Source organism: Podarcis liolepis (genome assembly GCF_965112155.1).
Source record: "Podarcis liolepis genome assembly, chromosome: 3".
Classification (NCBI taxonomy): domain Eukaryota; kingdom Metazoa; phylum Chordata; class Lepidosauria; order Squamata; family Lacertidae; genus Podarcis; species Podarcis liolepis.
The window spans coordinates 62,172,317-62,187,981 of record NC_139557.1 but is presented as its reverse complement, the minus strand read 5'-3'; the positions used below and the strand labels follow the sequence as shown (position 1 = coordinate 62,187,981).

The 15,665-nt window shown below is 40.4% G+C and overlaps 1 protein-coding gene across 6 annotated transcripts in view; it reads left to right on the top strand.

Annotated features, from left to right (window-relative positions):
* Nucleotides 1-15,665, top strand: part of AHI1 (Abelson helper integration site 1) — a 63,831-nt gene that overhangs the window by 28,476 nt on the left and 19,690 nt on the right. For all 6 annotated transcript variants that reach the window (XR_014524832.1, XM_083498047.1, XM_083498051.1 and 3 more), the window contains exons 18-19: nucleotides 598-797; nucleotides 7,384-7,501. Coding sequence is in view for 5 of the 6 variants with exons in the window: in XM_083498047.1 (XP_083354173.1) it covers nucleotides 598-797; nucleotides 7,384-7,501 (318 nt within the window). In the remaining variant the exon portion in view is untranslated. The remainder of the gene's footprint in view (nucleotides 1-597; nucleotides 798-7,383; nucleotides 7,502-15,665) is intronic.

Here is a 15,665-nt window from a genome sequence, read left to right as displayed (position 1 = left end):
TGGTACTTCAGGTTACAGATGCTTCAGGTTACAGACTCCGCTAACCCAGAAATAGTACCTTGGGTTAGGAACTTTGCTTCAGGATGAGAACAGAAATCGTGTAGTGGCGGCGCAGCAGCAGCGCAGTGGCAGCAGGAGGCCCCATTAGCTAAAGTGGCGCTTCAGGTTAAAAACAGTTTCAGGTTAAGAATGGACCACCAGAACAGAGCATGTCTGTTTCCAATCTGCTTGTGAAAATTATCAGAGATCGCAAAGAAAGGAATATATGATGATAACAACAAGAAGATGAAGAAAGTAATAAAGGACTATCTGGATTGAACTGGATAGAACTGTTTAATTAATGCAGCAATATAAGTGATGTTTGGACTCGTCCGGAGCTTGATGTATGGGTACCCCCAACAAAATTTAAAATTTGCTGTATAATTTGGAACTAATGTGATTTGGATAATATGATGTGATTGGCCTGTTAATAAAAATTATTTTAGAAAGGACCTCCAGAATGAATTAAGTTCTTAACCCAAGGTACCACTGTATGAAGTTTAACAATCTTTTATGAAAAGATGAACTTAGTGCTGTTCCAATGTTTTTCATCTGCAGTTGCCCAGCAAGAAGCTGAATTAGTAAAAGATTTTAGAGGATTGAATCTATCCACATCATCTAGAGGTCCACAGATTTTTAGCAATTCTGCTGATATTTCTGGACAAAAAGACTCAATGTCTCCTGCTGACCAGTTTGCCAGTGCTGCAAGAATGTCTCTGAGGATGCAGAAAGTGAAACAAAAACTGGATTCTGTTATGGTATGGTTACATTTCTTTATTATTTACCACTAACTGTTCATCTGTAGTGGGTAAGGTGGGAGGGGAGGGATTTAGGTTGGCTGCTTCAGTACCTCAATCTCTTTGCACCTTGGAGAGGCTTCTCCTTTCTGCTATTTGAGGATGTCCTACTTCATGTGCTCTGCTGTATTAGATCTATCAGAGCTTGAGTGCATCCGACAAAAATAATGTCTCCTCTCTGTCTTCATTTCGGTTGTGCTTATCCAAAATATACATACAAATATCTGCTAGGCTCAGCTATACTGGTCCACTAGTGCTGGTCCACTAGTTTGCATATGCCAAAGAAGCACGGCCATTCTAATGATGCAGGCCCTAGCATCTTGAGTCACTGTCTTCTTATCTCTTTACAGGGACCTTTAAAAATGGAAAGAGTAACCTCAGAGATACCCCCAGCACCATGCTCTTCTGCTTTAATGTGACTTTTAAATGGACCGAATTAACCTCTATCCAATACTGTTAGAACATTAAGTATTGGGAAATGAAGCTTAACTAAGGTTTGCTGCTTTTCAGCACACCTCTCATCATACTATTTATTATTCATTTTATCATATTTAAGATATTTATAGGCTGCCTTTCTGAGTAGAATTCTCTGCAGGCAACTTTGCCAGAAGGAACTACCGCCATATCCATAGCCTGGCCACTTGAAGCAGAAACTAGGGGGAAGACAACTGGGCCCGATGCTGTTATATGACAGCAGCGAGATTGGTCAGGATCCAGCAAACTTTGCCCCTCCTTCCCCGTGAAATGCCTCATTTCATGGCTTTCTGCTGGCCCTTGCTAGCAGGGATAACACCAGTGGGCCACAGCTGGCAGAAGGCCAGCTTAGCTGGGGGAGCTGAGTGGATCAGCACTTCCATTTGGTGCAAAACACTCACCTCACTGTGGAAGAGCGAGTTTGGATTCTTCTACCCCACAATAGAAAATCAAAAATGTAACGGCCAAAATATGCTCTCAGCACTTAATGAACCAGCAATAATAAAACACCCACCCAGTCAAAAAGAAAGATGGTTTCCCCAGATTAAAATTATTGTTGTTGTTTTAAAAAGCACAATATTTTATAGTAATAAAAACAAGAGCCCACAAATAGATGTATAGCGTCTTGAAAGCATGTTGTTACAAGGTGCACCAGCCAGGGTTCAGTAACACTCTCTCTTCTCTAGCTGCATTTCAGACAGGTTTGCAGCAATAACCTTGCTCTGTAGGGATAGGTGTGGTATTTCTTAGGTAGCATGCACTTTGCTGTCTCTCAGTATTTTACCTCCAGCACTTCCTATTTCTGTCCCATTTCCAAGTGGTGGGTGACAATAGCCTTATGCATCCCAGTAGGTGCAAGAAAAGTTGCTACAAGGTGGTAAAAAGATTTACATGCATGACACAACAATTCAGGGATTTATCATCTGAGATCAATATAATTAAGTATGAAAAAGCTGTAAATATATTGTTATTACTTAAGGCAAAATAGGCACACACACATTGTACACTTTTATAGCTGCTAGAAGCAAATGCCATAAATGCTTCAGAACTAAATGAAAGACCTCTCTGAATCTTGATTGAAGCAAACATAATTACAATTTTTGGCATGTCTTATAAGTGACAAATGTTTATATTGTACCTCCCAAAAGTATGTATAATTATGTGTTATCTTTTGAGACTGAGAAAGGGTGTGGCTTATTCAAATGTAGATGTATCCTTGTATTTATAAAATAGTCATACTATTTTACATTTGCCTTCATTTGACACAGTTGCAGGTTTTTTATATTCATCTCAATAAGTTTAATAAATGACCTCCACTTTTGCTTTCCCTCCTCTTTTCCATTTGTACCCATTCTTTTTTGGCAATAATAATTTTTACTAATTTCAATATACAAACTACCTTTTAAGAATTTCTCTCTCTCTTTGTCTTTCCCTTAGCAGTGATAAAATTCAGTTTAAAGGTTTCAGTCAATTTATTTGATTCTTCTTAATATTTTCCAAGTTTTCTAGTATGGATTCCATTATTGAAATTCAAGAAAAAGCAAAGCCAGGGCCTTTGATGTATAGGCTTTATGTAGTTACTCACTGACAAGGATGAGGCAAGCACTTGCACATCAGGGAGGCTTGGAAATGTGACACACACACACACACACACACACACACACACACAAACACTGTTCAAATACTAGCAGCCCATACTTGCTAGTTTGATTCCCCAGCATCTCTGCTCCACTGCTACCTAGCTCACTTAATATTGCAGGCGCATGCTGGACCCCCTCAGTCTTGGGGGCAACCTAGAGCCTCTGGTTGGAGGTATCAATATTTGGGGGAGGGCACGTTTTGCCAAAATACAACACTTTCAGTGGTGGCGAGGAGCCTAAGTTCAGGCTGGGATACCCCATCCATCTGGCTGGGTTTCCCCGGCCACTCTAGGCAGCTTACAGAATATATAAAACATAATAAAGCTCAGCGTCCACAGAATGCTGACCAAGTAATGGGGGTGGACAGAAAGGAAACAAGAAGGGAGAGGAATGGAATGAACCAGGCCCATTGAATGTCTCATTTGCGACTAGTTTTGGGTTGGATCCAGAGTTCATTTAAGTGCTACTAAGTTCATGGTAGTTGAGGGACCCTTCTGAACAGCATGGGAGGTGGTGCCTACAGAGGGAAGGGGAATCAGTGAAAAGACCTTCCCCCTCAATCCAGAAGGAACATCTATGAGATCACAGCCTCATCTATTAATAGGAGGAACCCTTCTGTTTGCTGAGGGCAAATTTGGCTCCAACTCTGATTGCACCAGTATGGTGCTGCAGTGTAGTTGATTCTTTTCTACAGCTTTTGAGAAGTTTGCTCAAAGCCAGTTGTGCAGGATGTTTCAGAGTGCAAGCAACTTGCATTGTGCACAGAAGTAAGACTAGATAGGGGTGTGGGAGGTGCCGTCTGCCTGTAAACTGCACAGAGAAACGAGACTCTAATTTTAGAGTCCAGTGGGTATCTTCCACATGCAAGTAAATCCTCACTTGCTTTGGCAATAGCTAGACAGCAGCTTTTTCTATGATGGCTTACTTTTCTAGAAATGATGTATGATTTGCCCACATGAGAACTGCAAAAACTCAAAATGCATTAGGAAAATTTCAATATAGGAAAATATACTTTCTAGTAAATTCTTTTCTAATACTAATTGGCTTTGCCTTTCTTGTCGTTATTCTGCGGGCAATAAGTGACATATAAATAGCAGCGAGTAATATATTTATATGTAGGATCAAAGTTCAGGTTTGCATAGATTATATTGCAAAACTATATTTTTTGTATTAGAGTGGTTTTGCATGTGGGGCTGCTCAGTATTGAACAAAAGAGTGCAGTTTTTCTAATAGCTGACTATTGTCAGCTTCCTAGTCTGAGGAAATCATGATTTAAGAACTACTGTTTGTTCAAGAACAGCATGTCCCAAAGGCACAAAACTTCAAAAAGGAATCTTAAAAACAAAAAGACAAGGCATAGTGCTGACTTTGCCAGCCTAATTTGACTTGCAAGCATATATGAAAATTTTGATTCTATTAGTTGAAAAGGTCACAGCACTGAATTATCAAAGAAATGCCAGAGAAATAGTTATTCACTTGTCCGGTCTTGAACTTGCTTCAATTCTCTTTATTTCTGTGTACAATTCACTTTTTTACATGAAAATTAGGCCCATGGAAAATGAATATTTGCATAATTTACATAGAACTGCCATAATACAAAGAGAGAATGCAAAGCAGCTTTGTTTAAACTTGGCAGAAAGTATGTGGCCTTCTCTTTAAAAGCACACACACACACAAACCCATCCCTGACATTTTTGTACTTGCAGTTTTACTCAACTCAGACTTTGTAGTAAACTGTCTGTGATAAAACTGTGGTTTATAGGTGAAGCAAGCCCAGTGCATTGTGAAAAAATGAGTTGATTGGTGTTAACTATCTTAGCCAACCTTTTCTTGTTGTTGAAAAGGTGTTTAGCAATCCCTTCCCACAGCCTGCATTTCAGAAATGTGGATTGCTTCACTGTGATTGTCCCATAGATGTTTTTACATGCTGGCCGATTAAAAGGAAGGAGAGGGGAAAAGTAAAAGCCAGGCAGCATCAAGAAGCACGTGTCTACTTAACCTGTTTACCGTAAAATATACTGTAAAATATTTCCATTTGTCTCATGTGCCTCACAAATTGTTAATAGCTCAATAACAGCTCTAATAAGTGCTTGGCTCCACAGGTTGTATTGGGTAAGTGTCAGGTACTTCTGCTGTTCACTTTGGGGAGAGGGGTGTTGTGAGCAGATGTATCTCCGCCTCCTTTTTCTGCAACCTGCTTGTTCCCATAGAAAAGTAGTTTGAGTGCATTTTCAGGAGAGAAGAGCCTGAGCATTGACTCAGGAGCAGAGAGAATCAGGAACATGCATACCCCATTCATGAGAACAGAAGATTCTTCCCTTTAGGCAGTGGAATGTTTGGCTAAGTCAATGTTTAGAATTTATGTTGGGAATATGATTGGCTCTAAAGAATTCTCATGGAACTAATTCATTTCACGTGGGTGTGCACAAGGGAGCTTTCTATTTAATTTTATCTGTAGTCCTCTGTTCTTTATGGAGTCCAAATTGCACCACTGTTATGGCATATTTTACATTACTGCTGCTGCTGCTGCTGCTACCAGATAATCATAGGCAGAGACATATAAGAGGGTAAGGAATTACTGGTATATTTGTTTCTTGCAAACATTAGTTTTCTGAATAATAATTAATCATCATTAATCATGTTAATTTATTACCTGTCCTTCACCCACAGTTGGGTTACAGCCTTAAAACACATTATTAAAAACAATTCAGAACAGCTTACAACTATAAAAAATAAGGTGGGCCCTAAAAGCATAGGGGACACGGGTGGCGCTGTGGGTTAAACCACAGAGCCTTGGGCTTGCCGATCAGAAGGTCGGCAGTTCGAATCCCCGTGACGGGGTGAGCTCCCGTTGCTCGGCCCCTGCTCCTGCCAACGTAGCAGTTCGAAAGCACGTCAGAGTGCAAGTAGATAAATAGGTACCGCTCTGGCGGGAAGGTAAACGGTGTTTCCGTGCGCTGCTCTGGTTCGCCAGAAGCAGCTTAGTCATGCTGGCCACATGACCCGGAAGCTGTACACCGGCTGCCTCAGCCAATAAAGCGAGATGAGTGCCGCAACCCCAGAGTCGGCCACGACTGGACCTAATGGTCAGGGGTCCCTTTACCTTTAAAAGCATACGCAGCAAGATTCAAAAGCCAAGGTAAGAATGTGCATAATGAAGGTGCCAGACCCACCTCTGTGGGTAGGGAATTCCACAGTTTAGAGGCTGCCACAGAGAATGCCCTCTCCCAGGCCGCCACCCCCTCTGAGCTCAGTGGAATTATTAATAGGGCCATATGCCAATCTCAGCAGCTGAGAGGTTCTGTAGCGAAGGAGGCAGTCTTTTGGATACTTGGGACCTGAGTCATTTGGGGTTTTAAATTCTAACCTTGAATTTGGCCCAGAAACCAACTGGCAACAAGTGCAGCTTTTAAAAAACGGGTTATTTGAGATCTAAATGGAACCCCAGCCAGAATCTGGCTGCTGCATTTTGGAGCAACAAGTTTCTGAGTCGTCTTTAAGGTCAGCCACACGTAGAGTGTGTTGCAATAATCCAGTCTGGAAGTTATCAGAACACAGAGTACAGTGGCCAAGTCATGTCTATCCAAAATGATTTGTAGCTGGCAAACCATCTGGAACTGAAAAAAAGACACTCCTAGCCACCGAGGCCACCTGAGCCTCCAACAACAGTGTTGAATCCAGGAGCACCTGCAAACTGTGAACTTGCTCCTTGCAGTGAGTGTTGATAGAGCCCTTTTGAAGTCATCACCATGATGACTTTCCAGAAGTATTGTTCACAGTGGTAATTTCCCACATGCACAGCCAGGATCATGGTACACTGTGCTATAGTATACCTCTGTATACTATTATGTGAAGGCATTTGGCATCATGAACTGGCCCTAAATCTAATCTGAGCTTTGGCAGACAAAGGACTCAGTTGAACCGCACCTTAGTTTTTGAAAAGATTGTTCTAATATGCATAGCTTAGAAAATCAACAAATTTCCATTGCTGCATTACATTTCTATCTCACATTTTTTATGCTGTGGCTATTAACGGCTTAGCGGCTTTAAGAAAAAGGAAACAAACTCGCAAGAACTCGCAAGACGTTTCGTCTTGCGAAGCAAGCCCATAGGGAAATTCATCTTGCGGAACGACTCAAAAAACGGAAAACTCTTTCGTCTTGCGAGGCATTCGTCTTGCGAGGTACCACTGTATAACAATTAAAACAAAACGGGGTGCCCAAAGGAAATATTGGTGTGTGTTTTCTAGAAGACAGGATGAAATCAATAATCTTTTATAATTGCCTTTGCAAAAGTTTATTTTAAAATCTACTGTATCATCTTTTTGAAAAGCAAGCCATTGAAATTTTCTGTTCTTGCACTGATCTAACAATAATTTTGCTGTAAATTTTGTGTCCCAATGAGGAAATTACAACTTTCCTTTCCTTTTGTAGACCAGCTCCAGTCCGTTGCTTCCTAGTCCATCTCTCCTTTCACCACACTCCAAATTAAGTTTGGCAAGTACACTGGGCAAACCACCAATTCCTCTGTATCCTCTTCCTACTCAAAGCGGTAAGGTGATTTATTCTGTTTTCGTAGCATATTCTTATTTTGGTTTCTGTGATTATATTCAATGAGCATACTCAATTATTGCTTTTGTGTACATTTTTAACATGTTTAACATGCACACTTTGAACTAATCCCCAAGTGCTTTTAAGAATGCCACATTTTTATCTACTTTCAAAAAAATGTGTATTGAACTGGTTTTATTGTTGTGGTTTTTGTTTGTTTGATTGATTGATTATACTGTATACTGCACTATATCTTTAAAGCAGAATCACACCACTTTGAACAGTCATGGCTTCTCCCAAAGAATCCTGGGAGCTGAAGTTTGTTAAGGGTACTGAGGATTGCTAGGAGATCCCTACTCCCCTCACAGAGCTACAATTCTCAGATTGGTTTAATAATCGAGCCATCTTCCTGGGAATTCTAGGAGTGGTAGTTATGAGAGGAGAAAGATCTAACAATATTCAACACACTTAACAAACTACAGTTCCCATAATTCTTTGGGAGAAGCTCTGGCTGTTTAAAGCAGCATAATACTCTTTAAATATATAATGCTGCTGGAGCCTAAATAAAAAATAATATATGTAATGCAGACTCAACAGAAATGAATTAGAAGATCTGGAGTGTTTAGCAGCAATTGCTCAAAGCAATCAGAAAAATAAAATACAGGAAAAGCTGCTGGTTTCAAACTGCTATACAGATCCTTAACATCCACATAAAGTGAATGGAGGCCCACTCCAATCACTGACAGGGAAAAAACTGTTGAAGGCTGGGAGCACTCATAATCACCACTGCCTCTGCCTGCTCTGGAATAATCTTCTTTGTCTTAGGACGGGAAGAGAAAGGTGGATGTGGTGGGAGTTCATAGACTCAGGGCAGTAGTAGCAGGCTGCAAGCAAGTGTATATTTGCCCACTGCTCCTACTCATGAACATTTGAAGAGAAATGTTTGCCTGTCCTTGAATTTCTAATCACCACTGCTTTCTGATCATTACATTTAAGTTCCCTTAAGATATGCACTTATGTCCTATAAACCTCATAGAATTGTAGTGGTGGGTGGGACACCAAGGGTCATCTAGTCCAACTTCCAGAAATTCAGGAATCACAGCTAAAGAATCCTTGACAGATGGCTATCCAACCTGTTTAAAACTCCAATGAAACAGTCTACCTTTCAAGATATTTCATTCCACTGTCACACAGCTCTTGCCATCAGAAAGTTATTCCTCATGTCTAATCATAATCTCATTTATCATTTGAATTCATTGGTTTGAGTCCTACCCTGTGGAACAGCAGAAAACAAGCTTGCTCCATCTTTCATGTGACAGCCCTTCTCCTCTTGATCTCCTCTTTACCAGGCTAAATATACCCAGCTTCCTCATAAGGCTTGGTTTCCAGACCCTTGATCATCTTCATCTTCCTCCTCTGCACACATTCCAACCTGTCCATAGTCTTCTTAAACTGTGGTGCCCAGAGTGCAGTATGTTAATCATGTATAGCTTCCCCTGCTAGGACGAGATATTGTTCTACAGCCTTAAGATGCGGCCAAAGATAGCAATCTCGACAGCAGCTCAGTTTCAAGCCATAACCCCTTGGCGTGTCACAGCTGTGCATTCATGTGTCTATAATCCATTATTGGCAAGACTATCTAACAGCACTTTTAAAAAGCAAAATACTTTCTTTAAGTCAGAGGAATGACACTCCAGAAATATAAACAATATCTCAAACTTATTTTAATGGATCTTTTCAAATACATGACCTGAAAATCAGGATTCCAGGAAAATCTACTATAAAAAATAATGCATATGTTCTTAGATTTTCCCATGAGAAAATCTCTTCAGTTTTGGAGACACCAGGCTGCATTGTTACAATGCATTATTTTTATACAGATGGGTTGGGGGGAATTAGTCATTTTTCATACCTTTCACCATCAACTATATACTGTGAAGAAGGGAATCTGTGTTAAGCAGACTTGGCTGTGAGACTTTTTATTATTATTGCCTGATTATTTGATTTCACTTTAGGAATAAGCGCAGCCTCCTCCACTTCTCAAGATGGGGGGGGGGGGGACTCAGCCCCATCCCAACAGACAGCCCTATAGAGTTGGTGCCTTTGCATCTATGTAGTTTTAGATTTTTCTCCTCCTTTCCCACTGACTGACTTTGAAAGAGGGAGATGCGGCAGTCTGTGGCTGCAATGAAGAGCATTGCTCGGCTGCATTCATTTTTTGTCTGCTCATTATTGTTGGATTGCTCTGTGCTTTCATCATAGCTCAAACATAAGGGAAGGGCCATAGCTCAGTGGGAGAGCATCTGGCTTTGAATGCAAATGGGCCAAACTTCATTCCCCCAGCATCTCCAGGTTGGACTGCCACTGCCAGTCAGTGTACACAGTACTGAGCTAGATGGACCAATGATCTTGCTTCACTATAAGGCAGTTTCCAGTGGAAATGAAGCCCTGCATAAGGACTTCCGCTTCCACAGCGGGGCTTCCACCCAGCATGCTGTTGCTGATGGTATGATCAGATGAGTGCAACATTGAATTTCTCACTGTGCTTCCCAATCTACCCTGGGATTGTACAAATAAGGGTGGGATAAAAGTATACTTAACCAAGCTCATATTTTTCATAGCGGTCACATGCCAGGTTAACATCTTCATCAAACTTTCCACTTTGATATTATGAAAGGAAGATAAGGGAAAGGAATGGAGAGATAGGAAAGATAATTCCTGAAATAAATTGCATTTAAAATACTTGGATTCTATGGTAGCATTATTGCCTACTAGGTTTGAATACAGTTAGAGAATCCCCATTTAAAGTTCTAAAGCTATTTATTCTAGTGTAGTGCTGTTGATCAATGGAACTGGTCTAATAAGTACATTGAAACCTTAGTAAGTTTATTACTTTTGGACAGGTCCTATGCTATATCTGGACATGCTTCAGGAGTTAACCACATGGCATCATTTCCTCAGTCAGAACAACTAACTTCTAGAAATGTTTCCTCTTTCTTAGGACTGGGGATACTCAGTTCAGCTAAGCATAATTTAGAGCTGCCTAAAGGCAATTCAGCTAATGCCCAGGAAAACTACTGAATCTTGCTTTCCAGAAAAGAAGTGCAGCAAAAAGTGAGATCTGAAACAACCAGAAAGTTATAAAAGGGCATGTTTGTCCTTATGAAAAGATTAACAAAACTGATTGGGTTTTTAAACACAAAATTCTAAATGGGATCTTCTAATCACAAAGATGCTTTAGCATGTGCTAAAGATAATGTTTATTTGACATTATATGGCTCTTTCTGTAATGACAGCAATTTGGTTATTCCCCGCCCCCCCAAAAAAAATATTTGGTTGGGGTTTTTTTGTTTGTTTTTAAAAAATATGACTTTCCAGATTCCTCTAGTTGACTGATAATTTTCTAAAAGTAATAGTGCAAATGTCAAATAACATGCCTTTTAAATTTTTGGCTTACTTAATCTGTTTACGTTGAAATCAAGACTGCACAGATTCCTCCATTATGTGTTCTTTTTTCATGTTTTTTCATGTTTTTTTCTAGGCATGTTAATTAAAATATTTAACTGGGGAAATGTAGAATACTGAGCACAATAGCTGCAAAACTTTGAAGATTCCAAAGCTTTATCAAGTGAACATAACTCATATTTATGTGAAATTGGTATATGTTAGGATAATTACTGCTGCGCCTTTGGGATAAAGGAAGTATTGTCAGCCAAATTATACAAGGGTGTGGATTAAATCAACCATTACTCTCTACTTGGCATTGATCATTGTGGGTTGCAAAATCAAGATATGACGTAGTATTGTGCAAATTACTTGCCAAAATGTGTTCCTGCCATTTCTTTAATTATATGGTAAAGTGGTTGCGCGGGGGGGGGGGGGGGGCAGCCAGCTATAAGCAAAGGATTGAGTAGAATTCAGCTTAGCTTTATTATGATGAGTTACCCTAAGCAAATAGAAATAAGAAAAATAGAACTACAACTGGGGTGGGTTTAAACCATGAATTAAGAAAAGGGATCTATTTTGAATTACTGATTTTAAATCACGTTCTCTATTTCAAATTCATATTAAAACTGATTGCTATATTAAAACATACAGGTTTGTAACTAACTACATACAGGCTTTGAACTTTATTCTTTTAAAAAAAGCAAATCTCTAGCCCTCTTAGGAAAATGAAGTACAATGTACAGGTACCCTCTAGGAGGCCTCATATTGCTTTGCTATGGCAATAAGCAGCACTATCACATTCTAAGGACATGCTTAGGACAGGCAAAGGCATTTGAGAAGGGTGTGGAGAGTTCTGAGGGCTGGTTATAAAGGTCTGGATTTCTCTATTTAGCTTGCTTTTATGCATCTTCATGTTAGGATTCATTCCTCATGTTGCAGTCATGGGATTGTTTTTATCACATGATGGTGTATGTTTTCATTCCACATTGTGGGAAGTGGAGGGAGACAGGATGTTTCTGTTACTGTGTTTCCGTTACGTGGGATTTTTGTCCTTTGTGTTCTCTCTCTTTGCTGTCTGATGCTGAAGAGGAAGGAGCTGAGTCAAGATGCTCCGAGTGTGTATATGTAAATAAACATAGTATAGCCAAAAGCTTCACTACTGAGTCTGTACGCTGACTGCCTATACTCTGCCAATCCTGAAGTGTGCTGATGCCTCTTGGTATCAGTTGCTGTGATGTTCAGGTTGCAGAAAGCTTTTGAACCTCCCGAATGAACGACGAGGAGGGAGAGAACATGGCAGTCGGGCATGAGTCTCTGTCGGACCCCTACCTGTGTGTAGGACCTCCTGACACTTCATAGCTGTTCTTTTTTGTGTGTGATATTTTATTGCTTTCATTTTCTTTTCTTTTTTAAATATGATTTTTATTAACAGTAAGAACAACAAACACCACAGTTCCAAAATAGGAGCTGTAAAATACCAAAAGTGGAATACCCATAGTAGTAACATACACAATAACTAATTTGGTGTTAAGCCAATATAACCTACAAAATCATTTTAAAAATCTGACAAACTAATCAAACTACAAATAACATATATTAAATCATGATATACATGGATTTTCTCATGTCAGAATATTTTTCTGAATATTTTATATCCATAAAATAAAATGTTACAAGTGTGAAGGGGAAACATATGTTGGAAATAAACTGGGAAACCACAATGAACTATAACTTCATGGAATGTGCCACTGAAAATATCACACCAGTGTACTTACTGTGTTGCATGAAGCATGAGTTGGCTCTAACTAGAGCACATTATCCCATTCCAGTGCTCCATGAATGCTCCAATGTACACATTTAGCCCTTGCAATAACGGAATGCACCATTAAGCTGTACACGATAGGCAGGACCCCCATGAGTTACTTACAGAAGGTTCTTGGTTTAATCCTTAGCATATCCAGCTAAACATATGTTGAGTAGCCATCCTGTACAGATTTCTACATTAATCCCTTAGAGAGAGGCGTGCTGGGTTCCACTCAATATTGCGGGGGCCCGTTGTGCTTGTGTGATGTTACATGGTGGTAGGAGGTCCGACGGGGCCCGTCATGCCCCCCCGAAAGGCCTGATGAGCTCCGCTGCAGCAACAGGCTTGCCCCATGGAGCCTGCCACAGCCGTGGAAGGACCCAACAGGGCCCGCCCAGCTGTGTAATATTGAGGGGGCCTCGCCCTCAAGTGAGAATTGGGGGGGGGATCAGCCCAAACAGCCCCACATAAATGGTGCGCCTGCTTAGAGAGCCATTACTAATTAGGCAGGCCCTCTTGGTCTTGGTGAACCTATGACCTGACTCAGGAAGTTAGCTTCCTAGATTAATACATCTGCATACACATGGGGGAGAGTGCCCTTTGCATGTTTGAATCACATATCAGAGAACTAGGTGCACCATCCCGTTCAGCTTTATGATAGTTAGGTTATGAAGTTGATTGCATGCCTGTACTCCACACACGATTTGTAACTGTGTGAAAATGAAATCATTTAAAAAATCTGCTCACGCTGGCCTTGTTTGCTAAAAATATATAATTAAGTGGAATAAATTGCGGCCTAAATATTTAGGCAATCTGTAAGGCCATCTGGGTTTTCAGAATGCTTGTGTGGAAATGAATATCATTTTCTTTCTGAAAGTGCTACATCAGGAGGGAAATGGGGTTAATATGCAAGTGTTGACTATTGTGGTCAGAGTAATTACCTCAGAAGCAAAACTGATTTACGTTTTCCAGAATGTTGCCCGAGTAGTTGCTTGGAAGTCTTTTTCTCTGAATAATGTAATATGAACACTTAGACTATTTCTCTTGGTTGCACCTGCTTTTTAGTCAACTTGCAATTTACAGAGCAAAGTGAGTAATGCAGAAATGGGTAATTTTTTGCTTTCTATATTGGCTGGCCCTTGTATCTGTGTGGATAGTGTCATTAGATTGTTTCGTCACAATATTGCTCTTGACATAGGTACTGTATATCTGGGTGGAGTCAGGAGTTTCTTATATGCATGCTTGAGAAAGAGAGAAGATAAAGTTCTCATTTATCTTCCTAACTTGTGTGTCCTCTAAGCCTTCCATGACAGTATCTGAGAATATTTTGTATTACAAATTTTTCATGAAGGGCTTTGATTTTTATCATGAAGTTCAGCCAAGGTGCCAAAATTTAGGTGTAACTTATATCCCCTTTAGTAAAATTATAGGGTGGGAAAGGAACAAAGGATAATTTAGGTAGTTTTACTCAAATTGCAGGGAAATGAGGTATACCCTCTGGGCTGTCTACCCGGCCTCAAATTCTGTGTTGTACCTCCTAGCCCCTGTTGCCATCAGCATCCCAGCCTTATCATCTTGTTTTCAATTGATACTGAGTATGTTAATTGTCATTCCACAAAATGGAAATAGCATCAGTAGCTAACAAGGGCAGTAGAGAGATTTGTGGAGACCAGGCATGCCAGCTCTATAGGGCCAAAGTGTCTTCGGCCCCCTCAATGTTGAGGGGGCCAAGGAGGCTGAGCGTGGAGCCAAGCATGGCTTGGGCTCCTCTTGAGCGTGAGAGAGAAGCCGCCAGCCATTGAAACCACATTGTACTGGGCCCCATGTTTGGTTTCCTCCTGATGATGCGACATTATGCGTGTGTGATGTCACATGATGTCACACACACGCCACACACACTGGACTCCCTCAGTCTTGGGTGCAAGACAGTGCCTCTAGTGTGGAAAAAGACAGTTTTGATAGGTGGATAAGAAAATCTTGGCTGTCCTCATGTGAACCATAGATTGAGCAACAGAGATCAGATCCAATCACTGCCCTGAGGCAAGATCCTTCTTACAGCAGCCGCCAATTTTTGCATCATATATTCATCCTTACGTCCAGATTAGTGTTGGTAAATATGGTGACTGTTAACAGCCTGAATTCCCTCCACCATTATGCGTAGTAAATTGTCTAGCTTAAATGTGAGGCTGCTAGACCCAAAATTAGAGTATTACCCTCTTTGTTGTTATTTAATAAAACATAAAATAATTGCTATGTTCCTTAGCTCAATTTCATTATCTCATATCCTTTCCTAATGCAAGGCCTGCTCTAAGAGAGCATTTCGTCATATGCTTCCAATAAATTTACTTGGAGATTCTTCTGTGGGAATGCATGGAGAATTCTACTGGACTCTGTAGCAGTCCAACTTATGGGACAGTGCGACCTGCCTGACATTGTGGGGAAAGGACTGAAAAGTCATTCCCTGGTCTTCTCTGCACCTACAATTCTACAGAGATCTTCATATCTGTAAGGGGAAAATACAAGGACCTTTCCATGAGATTACTAAGGAATCATTTAATGGGTGTGTCAGATGCTAAATATATTTGATTCTAATCTCTAATTAAAATGTTGGCTTTTATTGCTCTTAGATTTTGATGTAACAGGTCTTTCTTCATTATAGCTGGGAGCTCTGTATTCTGTTTTTTTAAACACCTCTGAATTCAGCAATCAAAAGATCCAGCCTCTGTTACTGAAATCATAAATGTGTGTATTTTATATTATATGTGTGATGCTGGAAAATTGGGGTAGCGAGGGGTTTAAGAAGTATTTGTTCCAGTATTCCTTCCAGGGGCTTCAGAACCGAGGCCAGATCTCTTATGATACTAGAGGCAAAGGGTTCTTTGGGCTAAGGAAACAGTGTGCTTTAGTTTTTCCT